At 61.6% G+C, this 20,938-nt stretch overlaps 1 protein-coding gene across 3 annotated transcripts in view; it reads left to right on the top strand.

Moving 5' to 3' along the window:
- LOC147123900 (sperm flagella and cilia-associated protein 2-like) overlaps nucleotides 1-20,938 on the top strand; it is a 72,392-nt gene that overhangs the window by 42,103 nt on the left and 9,351 nt on the right. For 2 of the 3 annotated variants that reach the window (XM_085995549.1, XM_085995459.1), the window contains 3 exons: nucleotides 9,244-9,336; nucleotides 14,290-14,469; nucleotides 19,073-19,264. In XM_085995549.1, coding sequence (XP_085851675.1) covers nucleotides 9,244-9,336; nucleotides 14,290-14,469; nucleotides 19,073-19,264 — 465 coding nt within the window. The remainder of the gene's footprint in view (nucleotides 1-9,243; nucleotides 9,337-14,289; nucleotides 14,470-19,072; nucleotides 19,265-20,938) is intronic. The other variant, XM_085995639.1, reaches the window with a different exon arrangement.

Here is a 20,938-nt window from a genome sequence, read left to right as displayed (position 1 = left end):
TTTCCTCATGTTATGGCAATCTCGGTCAAACCATTTTTCATAGTTTTTTGTTTTGGGTTTGTTCTTGCGAGCTTTCAAGTTTGCATTTGTTGCCAAATTATCAAAAATATTGTTTAGTTTACTAACTGCCCGGTTTACGCCTTCTTTATTGTGAGTGTATATGTTATCCAGAAAGGTGTCTAAGAGAGCTTGAGTTGATGCATTGCTAATTGTTTTCTGGTATTTTTCCGTGTCGTTTTTGGCCCATCTGTACGATTTTTTGGTGTTGTACAGTTTACTGGGTTGTGTTTCTATGTTGTTTGTTTCTGTCTTTTTGAGGAACATAGTAATTTGACTGTGATCTGACAGTGTTGTTTGTGGTTTGACTGTGAATGCTCTGAAAGAGGATGGGTCTAAGTCTGTAATCATATAGTCTACTGTGCTGCAGCCAAGAGGTGAGCAATAGGTCGATCTTCCTAGGAGGTCTCCTATGAACCTACCATTGACAATGTACAGACCCAGGTTTCGACAGAGCTGTAGTAGCTGTTTTCCGTTGGTATTTGACTGCTTGTCGCAGTTATGCCTGTATGGAAGGGAAGGGATGTCAAAGTGGTTATTCCCGAAAACATAATTGTTTCCCTGATTATTGGTGAAGTCTGGTTCTTCGCCCGTTCTTGAATTGAGGTCCCCACAGATCAACACGTTCCCCTGGGCCTGGTATTGGATAATTTCCCCCTCCATGTTGGAGAAGGTGTCCTCTTTAAAGTACGGGGAATCGATTGGAGGGATATAAAGTGCGCAAATGTAAACATCTTGGGTGTTTGAGATAATCTCCCTCTCAAGTTTGAGCCACATATGATTTTCGCCCTTTTTTATAAATTTGATGTAATTCTTAAGTTCTGTTTTAAACCAGATCAGTATGCCTCCGGAGTCTCTGCCTTGGGTTACACTTGGTAATTTATTGGAGGGCACCACCAGCTCAGTGTACCCTTGGGGACAGCCAGTGTGTCCTTTTCCTTTATACCAAGTTTCCTGTAAAATGATAATATCTAGGTCTTTAGTTTCATCTATGAACTCTGGGGTCCTACTTTTCACTTCTCGCAGTGAAGAGCGTAGACCTTGGATATTCCAGGTCGAAATATATAAGGATTTCATGTTAAGTTTGATCTTTTACTATGATAGGTTAAAGAGTGGTACGTGTTTGTCGTGTCTAAGTGTGGGAAAAAAAAGATCACATCAAGTGTCTACAAAAGTTAATACAATTTGGTTACAGTTCTTTCTATTAATTAGACCCCCCACACCGCGCACCGACCCCCAACACTGGGACCCCCCACACTGCGCACAGACCCCCAACACTCGGACCGCCTACACTGCAGACAGACGCCCAACACTGGGACCCCCCAAACGGCGCACAGACCCCCAACACTGGGACCCCCCACACTGCACACAGACCCCCAACACTGGGACCCTCCACACAGCGCACAGACCCCCAACACTGGGACCCCCCACACTGCGCACAGGCCCCCAACACTGGATCCCCCCACACTGCACACAGACCCCCAACACTGGGACCCCCCACACAGCACACAGACCCCCAACACTGGGACCCCCCACACTGCACACAGACCCCCAACACTGGGACCCCCCACACTGCACACAGACCCCCAACACTGGGACCCCCCACACAGCACACAGGCCCCCAACACTGGGACCCCCCACACTGCACACAGACCCCCAACACTGGGACCCCCCACACTGCACACAGACCCCCAACACTAGGACCGTCCACACTGCACACAGACCCCCAACACTGGAACCCCCCACACTGCGCACAGACCCCCAACACTGGGACCCCCCACACTGCGCACAGACCCCCAACACTGGGACCCCCCACACTGCGCACAGACCCCCAACACTGGGACCCCCCACACTGCGCACAGACCCCCAACACTGGGACCGTCCACACTGCACACAGACCCCCAACACTGGGACCCCCCACACTGCGAACAGACCCCCAACACTGGGACCACCCACACTGCACACAGACCCCCAACACTGGGACCGTCCACATTGCACACAGACCTCCAACACTGGAACGCCCCACACTGCGCACAGACCCCCAGCACTGGGACCCCCCACACTGCACACAGACCCGCAATACTGGGACCCCCCACACTGCACACTGACCCCCAACACTGGGACCCCCCACACTGCACACAGACCCCCAACACTGGGACACCCCACACTGCGCACAGACCCCCAACACTGGATCCCCCCACACTGCGCACAGACCCCCAACACTGGGACCCCCCACACTGCACACAGACCCCCAACACTGGGACCCCCCCACACTGCACACAGACCCCCAACACTGGGACCCCTCACACTGCGCACAGACCCCCAACACTGGGACCGTCCACACTGCACACAGACCCCCAATACTGGGACCCCTCACCCCTCACACTGCGCACAGACCCCCAACACTGGGACCCCCCACACTGCGCACAGACCCCCAACACTGGGACCCCCCACACTGCGCACAGACCCCCAACACTGGGACCGTCCACACTGCGCACAGACCCCCAACACTGGGACACCCCACACTGCACACTGACCCCCAGCACTGGGACCCCCCACACTGCGCACAGACCCCCAACACTGGGACCCCCCACACTGCAAACAGCCCCCCAACACTGGGACCGTCCACACTGCACACAGACCCCCAACACTGGGACCCCCCACACTGTGCACAGACCCCCAACACTGGGACCCCCCACACTGTGCACAGACCCCCAGCACTGGGACCCCCCACACTGCACACGGACCCCCAACACTGGGACCCTCCACACTGCGCACAGACCCCCAACACTGGGAACCCCCTCACTGCACACAGACCCCCAACACTGGGACCGTCCACACTGCACACAGACCCCCAGCACTGGGACCCTCCACACTGCACACAGACCCCCAACACTGGGACCCCCCACACTGCACACTGACCCCCAGCACTGGGACCCCCCACACTGCACACAGACCCCCAACACTGGGACCCCCCACACTGCGCACAGACCCCCAACACTGGGACCCCCCACACTGCACACTGACCCCCAGCACTGGGACCCCCCACACTGCACACAGACCCCCAACACTGGGACCCCCCACACTGCGCACAGACCCCCAACACTGGGACCCCCCACACTGCGCACAGACCCCCAACACTGGGACCCCCCCACACTGCGCACAGACCCCCAACACTGGGACCCCCCACACTGCACACAGACCCCCAACACTGGGACCGTCCACACTGCACACAGACCCCCAACACTGGGACCCCCCACACTGCGCACAGACCCCCAACACTGGGACCCCCCACACTGCGCACAGGCCCCCAACACTGGGACCCTCCACACTGCGCACAGACCCCCAACACTGGGACCCCCCACACTGCGCACAGACCCCCAACACTGGGACCCCCCACACTGTGCACAGACCCCCAACACTGGGACCGTCCACACTGCACACAGACCCGCAATACTGGGACCCCCCACACTGCACACGGACCCCCAACACTGGGACCCTCCACACTGCGCACAGACCCCCAACACTGGGACCCCCCACACTGCACACAGACCCCCAACACTGGGACCCCCCACACTGCACACAGACCCCCAACACTGGGACCCCCCACACTGCACACAGACCCCCAACACTGGGACCCCCCACACTGCACACAGACCCCCAACACTGGGACCCCCCACACTGCGCACAGACCCCCAACACTGGGACCCCCCACACTGCGCACAGACCCCCAACACTGGGACCGCCCACACTGCGCACAGGCCCCCAACACTGGGACCCCCCACACTGCACACTGACCCCCAACACTGGGACCCCCCACACTGCGCACAGGCCCCCAACACTGGGACCCCCCACACTGCACACTGACCCCCAACACTGGGACCCCCCACACTGCACACAGACCCCCAACACTGGGACCGCCCACACTGCACACAGACCCCCAACACTGGGACCGTCCACACTGCACACAGACCCCCAACACTGGGACCCCCCACACTGTGCACAGACCCCCAACACTGGGACCGTCCACACTGCGCACAGACCCCCAACACTGGGACCCCCCACACTGCACACAGACCCACAACACTGGGACCGTCCACACTGCACACAGACCCCCAACACTGGGACCCCCCACACTGCGCACAGACCCCCAACACTGGGACCCCCCACACTGCACACAGACCCCCAACACTGGGACCGTCCACACTGCACACAGACCCCCAACACTGGGAGCGTCCACACTGCACACAGACCCGCAATACTGGGACCCCCCACACTGCACACAGACCCGCAATACTGGGACCCCCCACACTGCACACAGACCCCCAACACTGGGACCCCCCACACTGCACACAGACCCCCAACACTGGGACCCCCCACACTGCACACAGACCCGCAATACTGGGACCCCCCACACTGCACACAGACCCCCAACACTGGGACCCCCCACACTGCACACAGACCCCCAACACTGGGACCCCCCACACTGCACACAGACCCCCAACACTGGGACCCCCCACACTGCGCACAGACCCCCAACACTGGGACCCCCCACACTGCGCACAGACCCCCAACACTGGGACCCCCCACACTGCACACAGACCCCCAACACTGGGACCCCCCACACTGCGCACAGACCCCCAACACTGGGACCCCCCACACTGCGCACAGACCCCCAACACTGGGACCCCCCACACTGCACACAGACCCCCAACACTGGGACCCCCCACACTGCACACAGACCCCCAACACTGGGACCGTCCACACTGCACACAGACCCCCAACACTGGGACCCCCCACACTGCACACAGACCCCCAACACTGGGACCCCCCACACTGCACACAGACCCGCAACACTGGGACCCCCCACACTGCGCACAGACCCCCAACACTGGGACCCCCCACACTGCGCACAGACCCCCAACACTGGGACCGTCCACACTGCACACAGACCCCCAACACTGGGACCCCCCACACTGCGCACAGACCCCCAACACTGGGACCCCCCACACTGCGCACAGACCCCCAACACTGGGACCGCCCACACTGCACACAGACCCCCAACACTGGGACCGTCCACACTGCACATACAATACAATACAATACAAATCGCTTTATTGGCATGATAAGGTACATCTTATGTTGCCAAAGCATCAAAATACATTTATGGTTGAACACATAAACGCGGTTCCATTCATACAGTGTATAAACATGTATATCCCTGAGTGTATAAATATACATTCGCATTGTTTACATATATTCTTTTCTTAGTTTACTGGTTGTCCCTCTGTTCATGGCAAGCTGTAACATAGTGTGCCGCCAGTGTTACACAGCTTCTCTCCTCTCCCAGTAGGAATGGGAGTTTTTGGTTGTCATTCAGATTTCTGAAATCAGGGCATATTTGTGAGAATTTTTGGTAGAAATTCTCCCTGATGCCCTGATATTTTCCGCAGGCTGTGAGGAAGTGCATCTCTGTCTCAACTACTCCCTGACTGCAGTGAGAGCATATCCTGTCTTCTCTTGGCTGCCTGTGTCTGCCTTTTTCGATCGCTAGGCTATGTTCGCTAAGTCTGTACCTTGTCAAGGTTCTTCTCAGTTTGTTATCCTTTACCATGGTCAGGTAATCAGCTATGTTGTATTGTCTGTTTAGGGCCAAGTAGCAATTGAGTTTGCTTTGGGTTTTTGTTGTTTCTGCCCAATATGTCAGATATTTTTCCTTTTGCTTAGCGACGATTGTGTTGGGTCGAATTCTTTGTGTTACGCTGTCACTGTCCTGGGGCTGGTTATTGTTAGTATTGTTAGTAGTTACTTCACTGAGTCCCAGGACTAGTTGACTGAGGGTATTCTTCTTTATGATCAGCTCTTGGCATTTCAGGGCGTCGTAGTGATAGCATTGGGGGTTGCTCATTTGTAGGTGATTCCAAAATTTGGTGGCTCTTTTTTGGATAGTGATTCCAACACTGACCTCCAACACTGGAACCCCCCACACTGCGCACAGACCCCCAACACTGGGACCCTCCACACTGCACACAGACCCCCAACACTGGGACCCCCCACACTGCACACAGACCCCCAACACTGGGACCCCCCACACTGCACACAGACCCTCAACTCTAGAACCGTCCACACTGCACACAGACCCCCAACACTGGGACCCCCCCACACTGCGCACAGACCCCCAACACTGGGACCCCCCACACTGCGCACAGACCCCCAACACTGGGACCGTCCACACTGCGCACAGACCCCCAACACTGGAACCCCCCACACTGTGCACAGACCCCCAACACTGGGACCCCCCACACTGCACACAGACCCCCAACACTGGGACCCCCCACACTGCACACAGACCCCCAACACTGGGACCGTCCACACTGCGCACAGACCCCCAACACTGGGACCCCCCACACTGCGCACAGACCCCCAACACTGGGACCTCCCACACTGCGCACAGACCCCCAACACTGGGACCCCCCACACTGCGCACAGACCCCCAACACTGGGAATCTCCACACTGCACACAGACCCCCAACACTGGGACCTCCCACACTGCACACAGACCCCCAACACTGGGACCTCCCACACTGCACACAGACACCCAACACTGGGACCCCCCACACTGTGCACAGACCCCCAACACTGGGACCCCCCACACTGCGCACAGACCCCCAACACTGGGACCCCCCACACTGCACACAGACCCCCAACACTGGGACCCCCCACACTGCACACAGACCCCCAACACTGGGACCCCCCACACTGCACACAGACCCCCAACACTGAGACCGTCCACACTGCGCACAGACCCCCAACACTGGGACCCCCCACACTGCACACAGACCCCCAACACTGGGACCTCCCACACTGCGCACAGACCCCCAACACTGGGACCCCCCACACTGCGCACAGACCCCCAACACTGGGAATCTCCACACTGCACACAGACCCCCAACACTGGGACCGTCCACACTGCGCACAGACCCACAACACTCGGACCCCCCACACTGCGCACAGACCCCCAACAATGGGACCCCCCACACTGCGCACAGACCCCCAACACTGGGACCCCCCACACTGCGCACAGACCCCCAACACTGGGACCCCCCACACTGCGCACAGACCCCCAACACTGGGAATCTCCACACTGCGCACAGACCCCCAACAGTGGGACCGTCCACACTGCACACAGACCCCCAACACTGGGACCCCCCACACTGCACACAGACCCCCAACACTGGGACCCCCCACACTGCGCACAGACCCCCAACACTGGGACCCCCCACACTGCACACAGACCCCCAACACTGGGACCCCCCACACTGCACACAGACCCCCAACACTGGGACCCCCCACACTGCACACAGACCCCCAACACTGGGACCCCCCACACTGCGCACAGACCCCCAACACTGGGACCCCCCACACTGCGCACAGACCCCCAACACTGGGACCCTCCACACTGCACACAGACCCCCAACACTGGGACCCCCCACACTGCGCACAGACCCCCAACACTGGGACCCCCCACACTGCACACAGACCCCCAACACTGGGACCCCCCACACTGCGCACAGACCCCCAACACTGGGACCCCCCACACTGCACACAGACCCCCAACACTGGGACCCCCCACACTGCGCACAGGCCCCCAACACTGGGACCCCCCACACTGCACACAGACCCCCAACACTGCGACCCCCCACACTGCGCACAGGCCCCCAACACTGGGACCGTCCACACTGCACACAGACCCCCAACACTGCGACCCCCCACATTGCACACAGACCCCCAACACTGGGAATCTCCACACTGCGCACAGACCCCCAACAGTGGGACCTCCCACACTGCGCACAGACCCCCAACACTGGGAATCTCCACACTGCACACAGACCCCCAACACTGGGACCCCCCACACTGCACACAGACCCCCAACACTGGGACCCCCCACACTGCACACAGACCCCCAACACTGGAACCCCCCACACTGCACACAGACCCCCAACACTGGGACCCCCCCCACTGCACACAGACCCCCAACACTGGGAATCTCCACACTGCACACAGACCCCCAACACTGGAACCCCCCACACTGCACACAGACCCCCAACACTGGGACCCCCCACACTGCACACAGACCCCCAACACTGGGACCGTCCACACTGCGCACAGACCCCCAACAGTGGGACCTCCCACACTGCGCACAGACCCCTACAGTGCGACCACATTAACCCCACACTGACGGGGATAATTGATCTGACACCCATCCCATTCTGGAGCCTAGTCTGCATGGAGTGCGCATTGAAATGTTCCAGCCGGTGCTGCATGCGCTCTCTCTCTCTCTCTCTTTCTCTTTCTCTTTGTGTGTGTCTCTCTCTCTCTGTCTGTCTGTCTCTCTCTCAATTTTCAATTCAATTCAAATCGCTTTATTGGCATGATGACAAGTTACATCTTATGTTGCCAAAGCATCGAAAAACATTCATGTTTGTACACAAAAATACAGATCTATCCATACAGTGTATAAACAGATATATCCCTGAGTGTATAAATATACATTCATATAATTTGTATATACTCTTTTCTTATATTTAGTGGTTGTCCCTCTGTTTATGGCAAGCTGTAACATAGTGTGCCGCTAGTGTTATGCAATTTCTCTCTTCCCCTAGTAGGTATGGGAGTTTTTGGTTGTCATTCAAATTTCTGAATTCCAGGCATATTATAGTGAATTTTGGGTAGAAATTCTCCCTTATGCCCTGATATTTTCTACAAGCTGTGAGGAAGTGCATCTCTGTCTCCACCACTCCCTGACTGCAGTGAGAGCATATCCTGTCCTCTCTTGGTAGCCAGGTTTGCCTGTGTCTACCTTTTTCGATCGCTAGGCTATGTTCACTAAGTCTGCACTAAGTCTCTCTGTCTCTCTCTCTCTCTCTCTCTCTCTGCTCTATCCTCTGCCTCTCTCTCTCTCTCAGTTCAGTTCAGTTCAAATGCTTTATTGGCATGAAAGTTTACAGAGAACTCTCTATATCTGTCTGTCTCTCTCTATCTGTCTGTCTCTCTCTCTATCTGCTCTATCTCTCTCTCTCTCTCTCTCTCTCAGTCTCTCTCTCTCTCTCTCTCTCTCTCTCTCTCACTCTATCCTCTGTCTCTCTCTCTCTGCATGTTCTAACTCTCACTGTTTTATGATCCCAGGTCGGTCTGTGGTTTAAGGGCGAGACTGAGCTCCAAGTCCCAGAGGATCCAGTAGAACCTCTCCCATTTGAGAGACTGAGCAAACTCAAGCAGGTACGGTTACCACAGAGGAAGACGGGCCAGTCCAGGACTGGACTGGGGTCCCTCTGCCAGTCCCCGCTCCATCGCCCCCTCACTCAATGTCCCATCCTGCCTTATCTATTGCTGCACTCCCTGCCCCCAGCTCCTCCAACCCTCGCCACCCTCTGCTGCCCTCTAGTGTCCTTTAGAAAAGTAAACCTGCCGTCCTTCGCCAGTCTGACCTGTGTGTGACTCTAGACCCACAGCAATGTGGTAGACTCTTATATGCCCACTGAAATGGCCCAGCGAGCCACTCAGTTATATCAATGGGGACCGGCAAAAGATGCCAGCCATGCCAGCTACGCCCACACCCTGAGTATGAATACAAGTAGCTGGAAAAATGCACTGTAGCCCTGACTAGCCGTCACAGTGAGGCAACAGCGGGACATCTCCAGCCGCTCGACAGGGATTTCCCGGGAGAGGTGCAGCCAGGCAGCATGAGCCCCGCCCCCGACCCTCCCGGCCTCACCCCTGATCCCCTGCCCCCGAACCCGCACACACACGCCCCCACACACAACACCCCCCGGCCCCTGTCCCCGAAACCCCCTGGCCCCTGTCCCTGACCCTCGCCGACACCCCCCAGCCCCTGTCCCCGACCCTCGCCGACACCCCCCGGCCCCTGTCCCCGAAACCCCCTGGCCCCTGTCCCTGACCCTCGCCGACACCCCCCGCCCCCTGTCCCCGACACCCCCCGGCCCCTGTCCCCGACACCCCCCAGCCCCTGTCCCCGACACCCCCCGGCCCCTGTCCCCGACACCCCCCAGCCCCTGTCCCCGACACCCCCCGCCCCCTGTCCCCGACACCCCCCGGCCCCTGTCCCCGACACCCCCCGGCCCCTGTCCCCGACACCCCCCAGCCCCTGTCCCCGACACCCCCCGGCCCCTGTCCCCGACACCCCCCAGCCCCTGTCCCTGACACCCCCCGGCCCCTGTCCCCGACACCCCCCAGCCCCTGTCCCCGACACCCCCCGCCCCCTGTCCCCGACACCCCCCGGCCCCTGTCCCCGACACCCCCCGGCCCCTGTCCCCGACACCCCCCAGCCCCTGTCCCCGACACCCCCCGGCCCCTGTCCCCGACACCCCCCGGCCCCTGTCCCCGACACCCCCCGGCCCCTGTCCCCGAAACCCCCTGGCCCCTGTCCCCGACACTCGCCGACACCCCCCGGCCCCTGTCCCCGACACCCCCCGGCCCCTGTCCCCGACACCCCCCGGCCCCTGTCCCCGACACCCCCCGGCCCCTGTCCCCGACACCCCCCGGCCCCTGTCCCCGAAACCCCCTGGCCCCTGTCCCCGACACTCGCCGACACCCCCCGGCCCCTGTCCCCGACACCCCCCGGCCCCTGTCCCCGACACCCCCCCGGCCCCTGTCCCCGAAACCCCCTGGCCCCTGTCCCCGACACTCGCCGACACCCCCCGGCCCCTGTCCCCGACACCCCCCGGCCCCTGTCCCCGACACACCCCCTGGCCCCTGTCCCCAACCCTCGCCGACACCCCCCAGCCCCTGTCCCCGACCCTCGCCGATACCCCCTGGCCCCTGTCCCCGACCCTCGCCGACACCCCCCGCCCCCTGTCCCCGACACCCCCCGGCCCCTGTCCCCGACACCCCCCGGCCCCTGTCCCCGACACCCCCCGGCCCCTGTCCCCGACACCCCCCGGCCCCTGTCCCCGACACCCCCCGGCCCCTGTCCCCGACCCTCGCCGACACACCCCGGCCCCTGTCCCCGACACTTGCCGACACCCCCCGGCCCCTGTCCCCGACACCCCCCAGCCCCTGTCCCCGACCCTCGCCGACACCCCCCGGCCCCTGTCCCCGACCCTCGCCAACACCCCCCGCCCCCTGTCCCCGACACCCCCCGGCCCCTGTCCCCGACACCCCCCGGCCCCTGTCCCCGACACCCCCCGGCCCCTGTCCCCGACACCCCCCGGCCCCTGTCCCCGACACCCCCCGGCCCCTGTCCCCGACACCCCCCGGCCCCTGTCTCCGACACCCCCCGGCCCCTGTCCCCGACACCCCCCGGCCCCTGTCCCCGACACCCCCCGGCCCCTGTCCCCGACACCCCCCGGCCCCTGTCCCCGACCCTCGCCGACACCCCCCGGCCCCTGTCCCCGACCCGCGCCGACACCCCCCGGCCCCTGTCCCCGACACCCCCCGGCCCCTGTCCCCGACCCGCGCCGACACCCCCCGGCCCCTGTCCCCGACACCCCCCGGCCCCTGTCCCCGACACTCGCCGACACCCCCCGCCCCCTGTCCCCGACACCCCCCGGCCCCTGTCCCCGACACCCCCCGGCCCCTGTCCCCGACACCCCCCGGCCCCTGTCCCCGACACCCCCCGGCCCCTGTCCCCGACACCCCCCGGCCCCTGTCCCCGACACCCCCCGGCCCCTGTCCCCGACCCTCGCCGACACCCCCCGGCCCCTGTCCCCGACACCCCCCGCCCCCTGTCCCCGACACCCCCCGGCCCCTGTCCCCGACACCCCCCGCCCCCTGTCCCCGACACCCCCCGGCCCCTGTGCCCGACACCCCCCGGCCCCTGTCCCCGACACCCCCCGGCCCCTGTCCCCGACACCCCCCGGCCCCTGTCCCCGACACCCCCCGGCCCCTGTCCCCGACACCCCCCGCCCCCTGTCCCCGACACCCCCCGGCCCCTGTCCCCGACACCCCCCGGCCCCTGTCCCCGACACCCCCCGGCCCCTGTCCCCGACACCCCCGGCCCCTGTCCCCGACACCCCCCGGCCCCTGTCCCCGACACCCCCCGGCCCCTGTCCCCGACACCCCCCGGCCCCTGTCCCCGACACCCCCCGGCCCCTGTCCCCGACCCTCGCCGACACCCCCCGGCCCCTGTCCCCGACACCCCCCGCCCCCTGTCCCCGACACCCCCCGGCCCCTGTCCCCGACACCCCCCGCCCCCTGTCCCCGACACCCCCCGGCCCCTGTCCCCGACACCCCCCGGCCCCTGTCCCCGACACCCCCCGGCCCCTGTCCCCGACACCCCCCGGCCCCTGTCCCCGACACCCCCCGGCCCCTGTCCCCGACACTTGCCGACACCCCCCGGCCTGTCCCCGACACCCCCTGGCCCCTGTCCCCGACCCTCGCCGATACCCCCCGGCCCCTGTCCCCGACACTCGCCGACACCCCCCGGCCCCTGTCCCCGACCCTCGCCGATACCCCCCGGCCCCTGTCCCCGACACTCGCCGACACCCCCCGGCCCCTGTCCCCGACCCTCGCCGATACCCCCCGGCCCCTGTCCCCGACACTCGCCGACACCCCCCGGCCCCTGTCCCCGACCCTCGCCGATACCCCCCGGCCCCTGTCCCCGACCCTCGCCGATACCCCCCGGCCCCTGTCCCCGACACTCGCCGACACCCCCCGGCCCCTGTCCCCGACCCTCGCCGATACCCCCCGGCCCCTGTCCCCGACACTCGCCGACACCCCCCGGCCCCTGTCCCCGACACTCGCCGATACCCCCCGGCCCCTGTCCCCGACCCTCGCCGGCCCCTGTCCCCGACACTCGCCGACACCCCCCGGCCCCTGTCCCCGACACCCCCCGGCCCCTGTCCCCGACACCGCCCCGGCCCCTGTCCCCGACACCCCCCGGCCCCTGTCCCCGACACCCCCCGGCCCCTGTCCCCGACACCCCCCCGGCCTCTGTCCCCGACACTCGCCGACACCCCCCCGGCCTTTCCCCGACACCCCCCGGCCCCTGTCCCCGACCCTCGCCGATACCCCCCGGCCCCTGTCCCCGACACTCGCCGACACCCCCCGGCCCCTGTCCCCGACCCTCGCCGATACCCCCCGGCCCCTGTCCCCGACACTCGCCGATACCCCCCGGCCCCTGTCCCCGACCCTCGCCGATACCCCCCGGCCCCTGTCCCCGACACTCGTCGACACCCCCCGGCCCCTGTCCCCGACCCTCGCCGGCCCCTGTCCCCGACACTCGCCGACACCCCCCGGCCCCTGTCCCCGACACCCCCCGGCCCCTGTCCCCGACACCCCCCCGGCCCCTGTCCCTGACACCCCCCGGCCCCTGTCCCCGACACCCCCCGGCCCCTGTCCCCGACACCCCCCGGCCCCTGTCCCCGACACCCCCCCGGCCCCTGTCCCCGACACCCCCCGGCCCCTGTCCCCGACACCCCCCGGCCCCTGTCCCCGACACCCCCCGGCCCCTGTCCCCGACACCCCCCCGGCCCCTGTCCCCGACACCCCCCGGCCCCTGTCCCCGACACCCCCCGGCCCCTGTCCCCGACACCCCCCGGCCCCTGTCCCCGACACCCCCCCGGCCCCTGTCCCCGACACCCCCCGGCCCCTGTCCCCGACACCCCCCGGCCCCTGTCCCCGACACCCCCCGGCCCCTGTCCCCGACACCCCCCCGGTCACTGTCCCCGACCCTCGCCGACACCACCCCCCCAGCCCGTCCCCGACCCTCGCCGACACCACCCCCCCAGCCCGTCCCCGACCCTCGCCGACACCACCCCCCAGCCCCTGTCCCCGACCCTCGCCGACACCACCCCCAGCCCGTCCCTGACCCTCGCCGACACCACCCCCCCAGCCCCTGTCCCCGACCCTCGCTGACTCCCCCCCCCCAGCCCGTCCCTGACCCTCGCCGACACCACCCCCCCAGCCACTGTCCCCGACCCTCGCCGACAACCCCCCCCCCAGCCCGTCCCCGACCCTCGCCGACACCCCACCCCCCAGGCACTGCCCCCGACCCTCGCCGACACCCCCCCCCCAAGCCCCTGTCCCCGACAACCCCCCCCTCCCGGCCCCTGCTCCCCAACCCTCCCCACACAACACCGCCCCCCCCCCCCCGCTCCCTGACCCTCGCCGACCACTGCTCCAGACACTCCCCCTGCCACCGACACTCCCGCAGCCCCTGCTCCCCGTCCCTCCCCCTTCAGATGGTTCACCCAGCTGCCTTTTGCCCCACAGGTTTTCTTCACCATGTTTGCCGATGTGAGCCGGATGCCCCCGGAGCTGGACTATAACCGCCTGCTGCTGTACTTCGCAGCACACCCCGAGCCTGCCCAGGGATTCCACCGGGCACTCAGCCTCGCCACTGGCAAACTGCTCCCCTGGAAACCAGCCTCCTCCTCCAGCAGCCTGGTCAAGGTGAGGTCAGGGAGACCGCTAATAGAACACAGGGGCCGAGCCCCACCCAGACCCCGCAATAGGGTAGAGGGAGCTTTACTCTGTATCTAACCCGTGCTGTACCTGCCCTGGGAGTGTTTGATGGGACAGTGTAGAGGGAGCTTTACTCTGTATCTAACCCGTGCTGTACCTGCCCTGGGAGTGTTTGATGGGACAGTGTGGAGGGAGCTTTACTCTGTATCTAACCCGTGCTGTACCTGCCCTGGGAGTGTTTGATGGGACAGTGTAGAGGGAGCTTTACTCTGTATCTAACCCGTGCTGTACCTGCCCTGGGAGTGTTTGATGGGACAGTGTAGAGGGAGCTTTACTCTGTATCTAACCCTGTGCTGTACCTGCCCTGGGAGTGTTTGATGGGACAGTGTAGAGGGAGCTTTACTCTGTATCTAACCCGTGCTGTACCAGCCCTGTGAGTGTTTGATGGGACAGTGTAGAGGGAGCTTTACTCTGTATCTAACCTGCCCTGGGAGTGTTTGATGGGACAGTGTGGAGGGAGCTTTACTCTGTATCTAACCCCGTGCTGTACCTTCCCTAGGAGTGTTTGATGGGACAGTGTAGAGGGAGCTTTACTCTGTATCTAACCCTGTGCTGTACCTGCCCTGGGAGTGTTTGATGGGACAGTGTAGAGGGAGCTTTACTCTGTATCTAACCCGTGCTGTACCTGCCCTGAGAGTGTCTGATGGGACAGTGTAGAGGGAGCTTTACTCTGTATCTAACCCATGCTATATCTGCCCTGGGAGTGTTTGATGGGACAGTGTAGAGGGAGCTTTACTCTGTATCTAACCCATGCTATAACTGCCCTGGGAGTGTTTGATGGGACAGTGTAGAGGGAGCTTTACTCTGTATCTAACCCATGCTATATCTGCCCTGGGAGTGTTTGATGGGACAGTGTAGAGGGAGCTTTACTCTGTATCTAACCCATGCTATAACTGCCCTGGGAGTGTTTGATGGGACAGTGTAGACGGAGCTTTACTCTGTATCTAACCCGTGCTGTACCTGCCCCAGGAGTATTTGATGGGACAGTGTAGAGGGTGCTTTACTCTCTATCTAACCCATGCTATAACTGCCCTGGGAGTGTTTGATGGGACAGTGCAGAGGGAGCTTTACTCTGTATCTAACCCGCGCTGTACCTTCCCTGAGAGTGTTTACCGGGACAGTGTAGAGGGAGCTTTACTCTGTATCTAACCCATGCTGTACCTGCCCTGGGAGTATTTGATGGGACAGTGTAGAGGGAGCTTTACTCTGTATCTAACCCTTGCTGTACCTGCCCTGGGAGTGTTTGATGGGACAGTGCAGAGGGAGCTTTACTCTGTATCTAACCCGTGCTGTACCTGCCCTGGGAGTGTTTGATGGGACAGTGTAGAGGGAGCTTTACTCTGTATCTAACCCGTGCTTCACCTGCCCTGGAAGTGCTTGATGGGACAGTGTAGAGGGAGCTTTACTCTGTATCTAACCCATGCTGTACCTGCCCTGGGAGTATTTGATGGGACAGTGTAGAGGGTGCTTTACTCTCTATCTAACCCATGCTGTACCTGCCCTGGGAGTGTTTGATGGGACAGTGCAGAGGGAGCTTTACTCTGTATCTAACCCGTGCTGTACCTGCCCTGGGAGTGTTTGATGGGACAGTGTAGAGGGAGCTTTACTCTGTATCTAACCCGTGCTTCACCTGCCCTGGAAGTGCTTGATGGGACAGTGTAGAGGGAGCTTTACTCTGTATCTAACCCATGCTGTACCTGCCCTGGGAGTATTTGATGGGACAGTGTAGAGGGTGCTTTACTCTCTATCTAACCCATGCTGTACCTGCCCTGGGAGTGTTTGATGGGACAGTGTAGAGGGAGGTTTACTCTGTATCTAACCCGTGCTGTACCTGCCCTGGGAGTGTTTACCGGGACAGTGTAGAGGGAGCTTTACTCTGTATCTAACCCGTGCTGTACCTGCCCTGGGAGTGTTTGATGGGACAGTGTAGAGGGAGATTTACTCTGTATCTAACCCGTGCTGTACCTGCCCTGGTAGTGTTTGATGGGACAGTGTAGAGGGAGCTTTACTCTGTATCTAACCCGTGCTATACCTGCCCTGGGAGTGTTTGATGGGGCAGTGTAGAGGGAGGTTTACTCTGTATCTAACCCGTGCTGTACCTGCCCTGGGAGTGTTTGATGGGACAGTGTCGAGGAGGCTTTACTCTGTATCTAACCCGTGCTGTACCTGCCCTGGGAGTGTTTGATGGGACAGTGTAGAGGGAGCTTTACTCTGCATCTAACCCGTGCTCTACCTGCCCTGGGAGTGTTTGATGGGGCAGTGTAGAGGGAGCTTTACTCTGTATCTAACCCGTGCTGTACCTGCCCTGGGAGTGTTTGATGGGACAGTGTAGAGGGAGCTTTACTCTGTATCTAACCCCGTGCTGTACCTGCCCTGGGAGTGTTTGATGGGACAGTGTAGAGGGAGCTTTACTCTGTATCTAACCCGTGCTGTACCTGCCCTGGGAGTGTTTGATGGGACAGTGTAGAGGGAGCTTTACTCTGTATCTAACCCGTGCTGTACCTGCCCTGGGAGTGTTTGATGGGACAGTGTAGAGGGAGCTTTACTCTGTATCTAACCCCGTGCTGGACCTGCCCTGGGAGTGTTTGATGGGACAGTGTAGAGGGAGCTTTACTCTGTATCTAACCCATGCTATATCTGCCCTGGGAGTGTTTGATGGGACAGTGTAGAGGGAGCTTTACTCTGTATCTAACCCATGCTATAACTGCCCTGGGAGTGTTTGATGGGACAGTGTAGACGGAGCTTTACTCTGTATCTAACCCGTGCTGTACCTGCCCCAGGAGTATTTGATGGGACAGTGTAGAGGGTGCTTTACTCTCTATCTAACCCATGCTATAACTGCCCTGGGAGTGTTTGATGGGACAGTGCAGAGGGAGCTTTACTCTGTATCTAACCCGCGCTGTACCTTCCCTGAGAGTGTTTACCGGGACAGTGTAGAGGGAGCTTTACTCTGTATCTAACCCATGCTGTACCTGCCCTGGGAGTATTTGATGGGACAGTGTAGAGGGAGCTTTACTCTGTATCTAACCCTTGCTGTACCTGCCCTGGGAGTGTTTGATGGGACAGTGCAGAGGGAGCTTTACTCTGTATCTAACCCGTGCTGTACCTGCCCTGGGAGTGTTTGATGGGACAGTGTAGAGGGAGCTTTACTCTGTATCTAACCCGTGCTTCACCTGCCCTGGAAGTGCTTGATGGGACAGTGTAGAGGGAGCTTTACTCTGTATCTAACCCATGCTGTACCTGCCCTGGGAGTATTTGATGGGACAGTGTAGAGGGTGCTTTACTCTCTATCTAACCCATGCTGTACCTGCCCTGGGAGTGTTTGATGGGACAGTGCAGAGGGAGCTTTACTCTGTATCTAACCCGTGCTGTACCTGCCCTGGGAGTGTTTGATGGGACAGTGTAGAGGGAGCTTTACTCTGTATCTAACCCGTGCTTCACCTGCCCTGGAAGTGCTTGATGGGACAGTGTAGAGGGAGCTTTACTCTGTATCTAACCCATGCTGTACCTGCCCTGGGAGTATTTGATGGGACAGTGTAGAGGGTGCTTTACTCTCTATCTAACCCATGCTGTACCTGCCCTGGGAGTGTTTGATGGGACAGTGTAGAGGGAGGTTTACTCTGTATCTAACCCGTGCTGTACCTGCCCTGGGAGTGTTTACCGGGACAGTGTAGAGGGAGCTTTACTCTGTATCTAACCCGTGCTGTACCTGCCCTGGGAGTGTTTGATGGGACAGTGTAGAGGGAGATTTACTCTGTATCTAACCCGTGCTGTACCTGCCCTGGTAGTGTTTGATGGGACAGTGTAGAGGGAGCTTTACTCTGTATCTAACCCGTGCTATACCTGCCCTGGGAGTGTTTGATGGGGCAGTGTAGAGGGAGGTTTACTCTGTATCTAACCCGTGCTGTACCTGCCCTGGGAGTGTTTGATGGGACAGTGTCGAGGAGGCTTTACTCTGTATCTAACCCGTGCTGTACCTGCCCTGGGAGTGTTTGATGGGACAGTGTAGAGGGAGCTTTACTCTGCATCTAACCCGTGCTCTACCTGCCCTGGGAGTGTTTGATGGGGCAGTGTAGAGGGAGCTTTACTCTGTATCTAACCCGTGCTGTACCTGCCCTGGGAGTGTTTGATGGGACAGTGTAGAGGGAGCTTTACTCTGTATCTAACCCGTGCTGTACCTGCCCTGGGAGTGTTTGATGGGTCAGTGTAGAGGGAGCTTTACTCTGTATCTAACCCGTGCTGTACCTGCCCTGGGAGTGTTTGATGGGTCAGTGTAGAGGGAGCTTTACTCTGTATCTAACCCGTGCTGTACCTGCCCTGGGAGTGTTTGATGGGACAGTGTAGAGGGAGCTTTACTCTGTATCTAACCCGTGCTGTACCTGCCCTGGGAGTGTTTGATGGGACAGTGTAGAGGGAGCTTTACTCTGTATCTAACCCGTGCTGTACCTGCCCTGGGAGTGTTTGATGGGTCAGTGTAGAGGGAGCTTTAATAGATGATGCATTGCTAATCTTCGCACTGTTCCGCTTTCAGTCGCAACCGTGTATTCACGAGGTGTCCGCGAAGGAAACTCCGGTCACTGAGGAGTTACAAGAGATGTCTGCATCCTCAGCTGAGAAGGTGCCTCTGTCCGCCCTGTTTCAAATCATGACCCACAGTGTGACTCCAAGTGAAGACACTTTCCGCCACAGCAGCCAACACGAAGCAGAGCAGCTTTACTGCAAGGTACGATTCACTGCTGACATCTGCACATCATCAGTGTGTGCGGGTCAGTGTGTGCGGGTCAGTGTGTCCGGGTCAGCGTGTGCGGGTCAGCGTGTGCGGGTCAGTGATCGGGTCAGTGTGCGGGTCAGTGTGTGCGGGTCAGTGTGTCCGGGTCAGCGTGTGCGGGTCAGTGTGTGGGTCAGTGTGTGTGGGTCAGTGTGTGTGGGTCAGTGTGTGCGGGTCAGTGTGCGGGTCAGCGTGTGCGGGTCAGCGTGTGCGGGTCAGTGTGTGTGGGTCAGTGTGTGCGGGTCAGTGTGTGCGGGTCAGTGTGTGCGGGTCAGTGTGTGCGGGTCAGTGTGTGCGGGTCAGTGTGTGCGGGTCAGTGTGTGCGGGTCAGTGTGCGGGTCAGCGTGTGCGGGTCAGTGTGTGCGGGTCAGTGCGGCGTGACGGTCAGTGTGCGGGTCAGTGTGTGCGGGTCAGTGTGTGCGGGTCAGTGTGTGCGGGTCAGTGCGGCGTGACGGTCAGTGTGCGGGTCAGCGTGTGCGGGTCAGTGTGTGCGGGTCAGTGCGGCGTGACGGTCAGTGTGCGGGTCAGTGTGTGCGGGTCAGTGTGTGCGGGTCAGTGTGTGCGGGTCAGTGTGTGCGGGTCAGTGTGTGCGGGTCAGTGTGTGCGGGTCAGTGCGGCGTGACGGTCAGTGTGCGGGTCAGTGTGTGCGGGTCAGTGTGTGCGGGTCAGTGTGTGCGGGTCAGCATGTGCGGGTCAGTGCGGCGTGACGGTCAGTGTGCGGGTCAGTGTGTGCGGGTCAGTGTGTGCGGGTCAGTGTGTGCGGGTCAGTGTGTGCGGGTCAGTGTGTGCGGGTCAGTGTGTGCGGGTCAGCGTGTGCGGGTCAGCGTGTGCGGGTCAGCGTGTGCGGGTCAGCGTGTGCGGGTCAGTGTGTGCGGGTCAGTGTGTGCGGGTCAGTGTGTGCGGGTCAGTGTGTGCGGGTCAGCGTGTGCGGGTCAGTGCGGCGTGACGGTCAGTGTGTGGGTCAGTGTGTGCGGGTCAGTGTGTGCGGGTCAGTGCGGCGTGACGGTCAGTGTGTGGGTCAGTGTGTGCGGGTCAGCGTGTGCGGGTCAGTGCGGCGTGACGGTCAGTGTGCGGGTCAGTGTGTGCGGGTCAGTGTGTGCGGGTCAGTGTGTGCGGGTCAGTGTGTGCGGGTCAGTGTGCGGGTCAGTGTGTGCGGGTCAGCGTGTGCGGGTCAGTGTGTGCGGGTCAGTGTGTGCGGGTCAGTGTGTGCGGGTCAGTGTGTGCGGGTCAGTGTGTGCGGGTCAGTGTGTGCGGGTCAGTGTGTGCGGGTCAGTGTGTGCGGGTCAGTGTGTGCGGGTCAGCGTGTGCGGGTCAGTGCGGCGTGACGGTCAGTGTGCGGGTCAGTGTGTGCGGGTCAGTGTGTGCGGGTCAGTGTGTGCGGGTCAGTGTGTGCGGGTCAGTGTGCGGGTCAGTGTGTGCGGGTCAGTGTGTGCGGGTCAGTGTGTGCGGGTCAGTGTGTGCGGGTCAGTGTGTGTGGGTCAGTGTGTGCGGGTCAGTGTGCGGGTCAGTGTGTCCGGGTACCGGTCAGTGAGTCCGGGTACCGGTCAGTGAGTCCGGGTACCGGTCAGTGAGTCCGGGTACCGGTCAGCGAGTCCGGGTACCGGTCAGCGAGTCCGGGTACCGGTCAGC

The sequence above is a fragment of the Somniosus microcephalus genome, chromosome 1 (genome assembly GCF_052327205.1).
Source record: "Somniosus microcephalus isolate GS21.2 chromosome 1, FLI_Smic_1.0, whole genome shotgun sequence".
Classification (NCBI taxonomy): domain Eukaryota; kingdom Metazoa; phylum Chordata; class Chondrichthyes; order Squaliformes; family Somniosidae; genus Somniosus; species Somniosus microcephalus.
The sequence above is the reverse complement of the archived record's forward strand: the minus strand, read 5'-3'. Positions and strand labels throughout refer to the sequence as shown.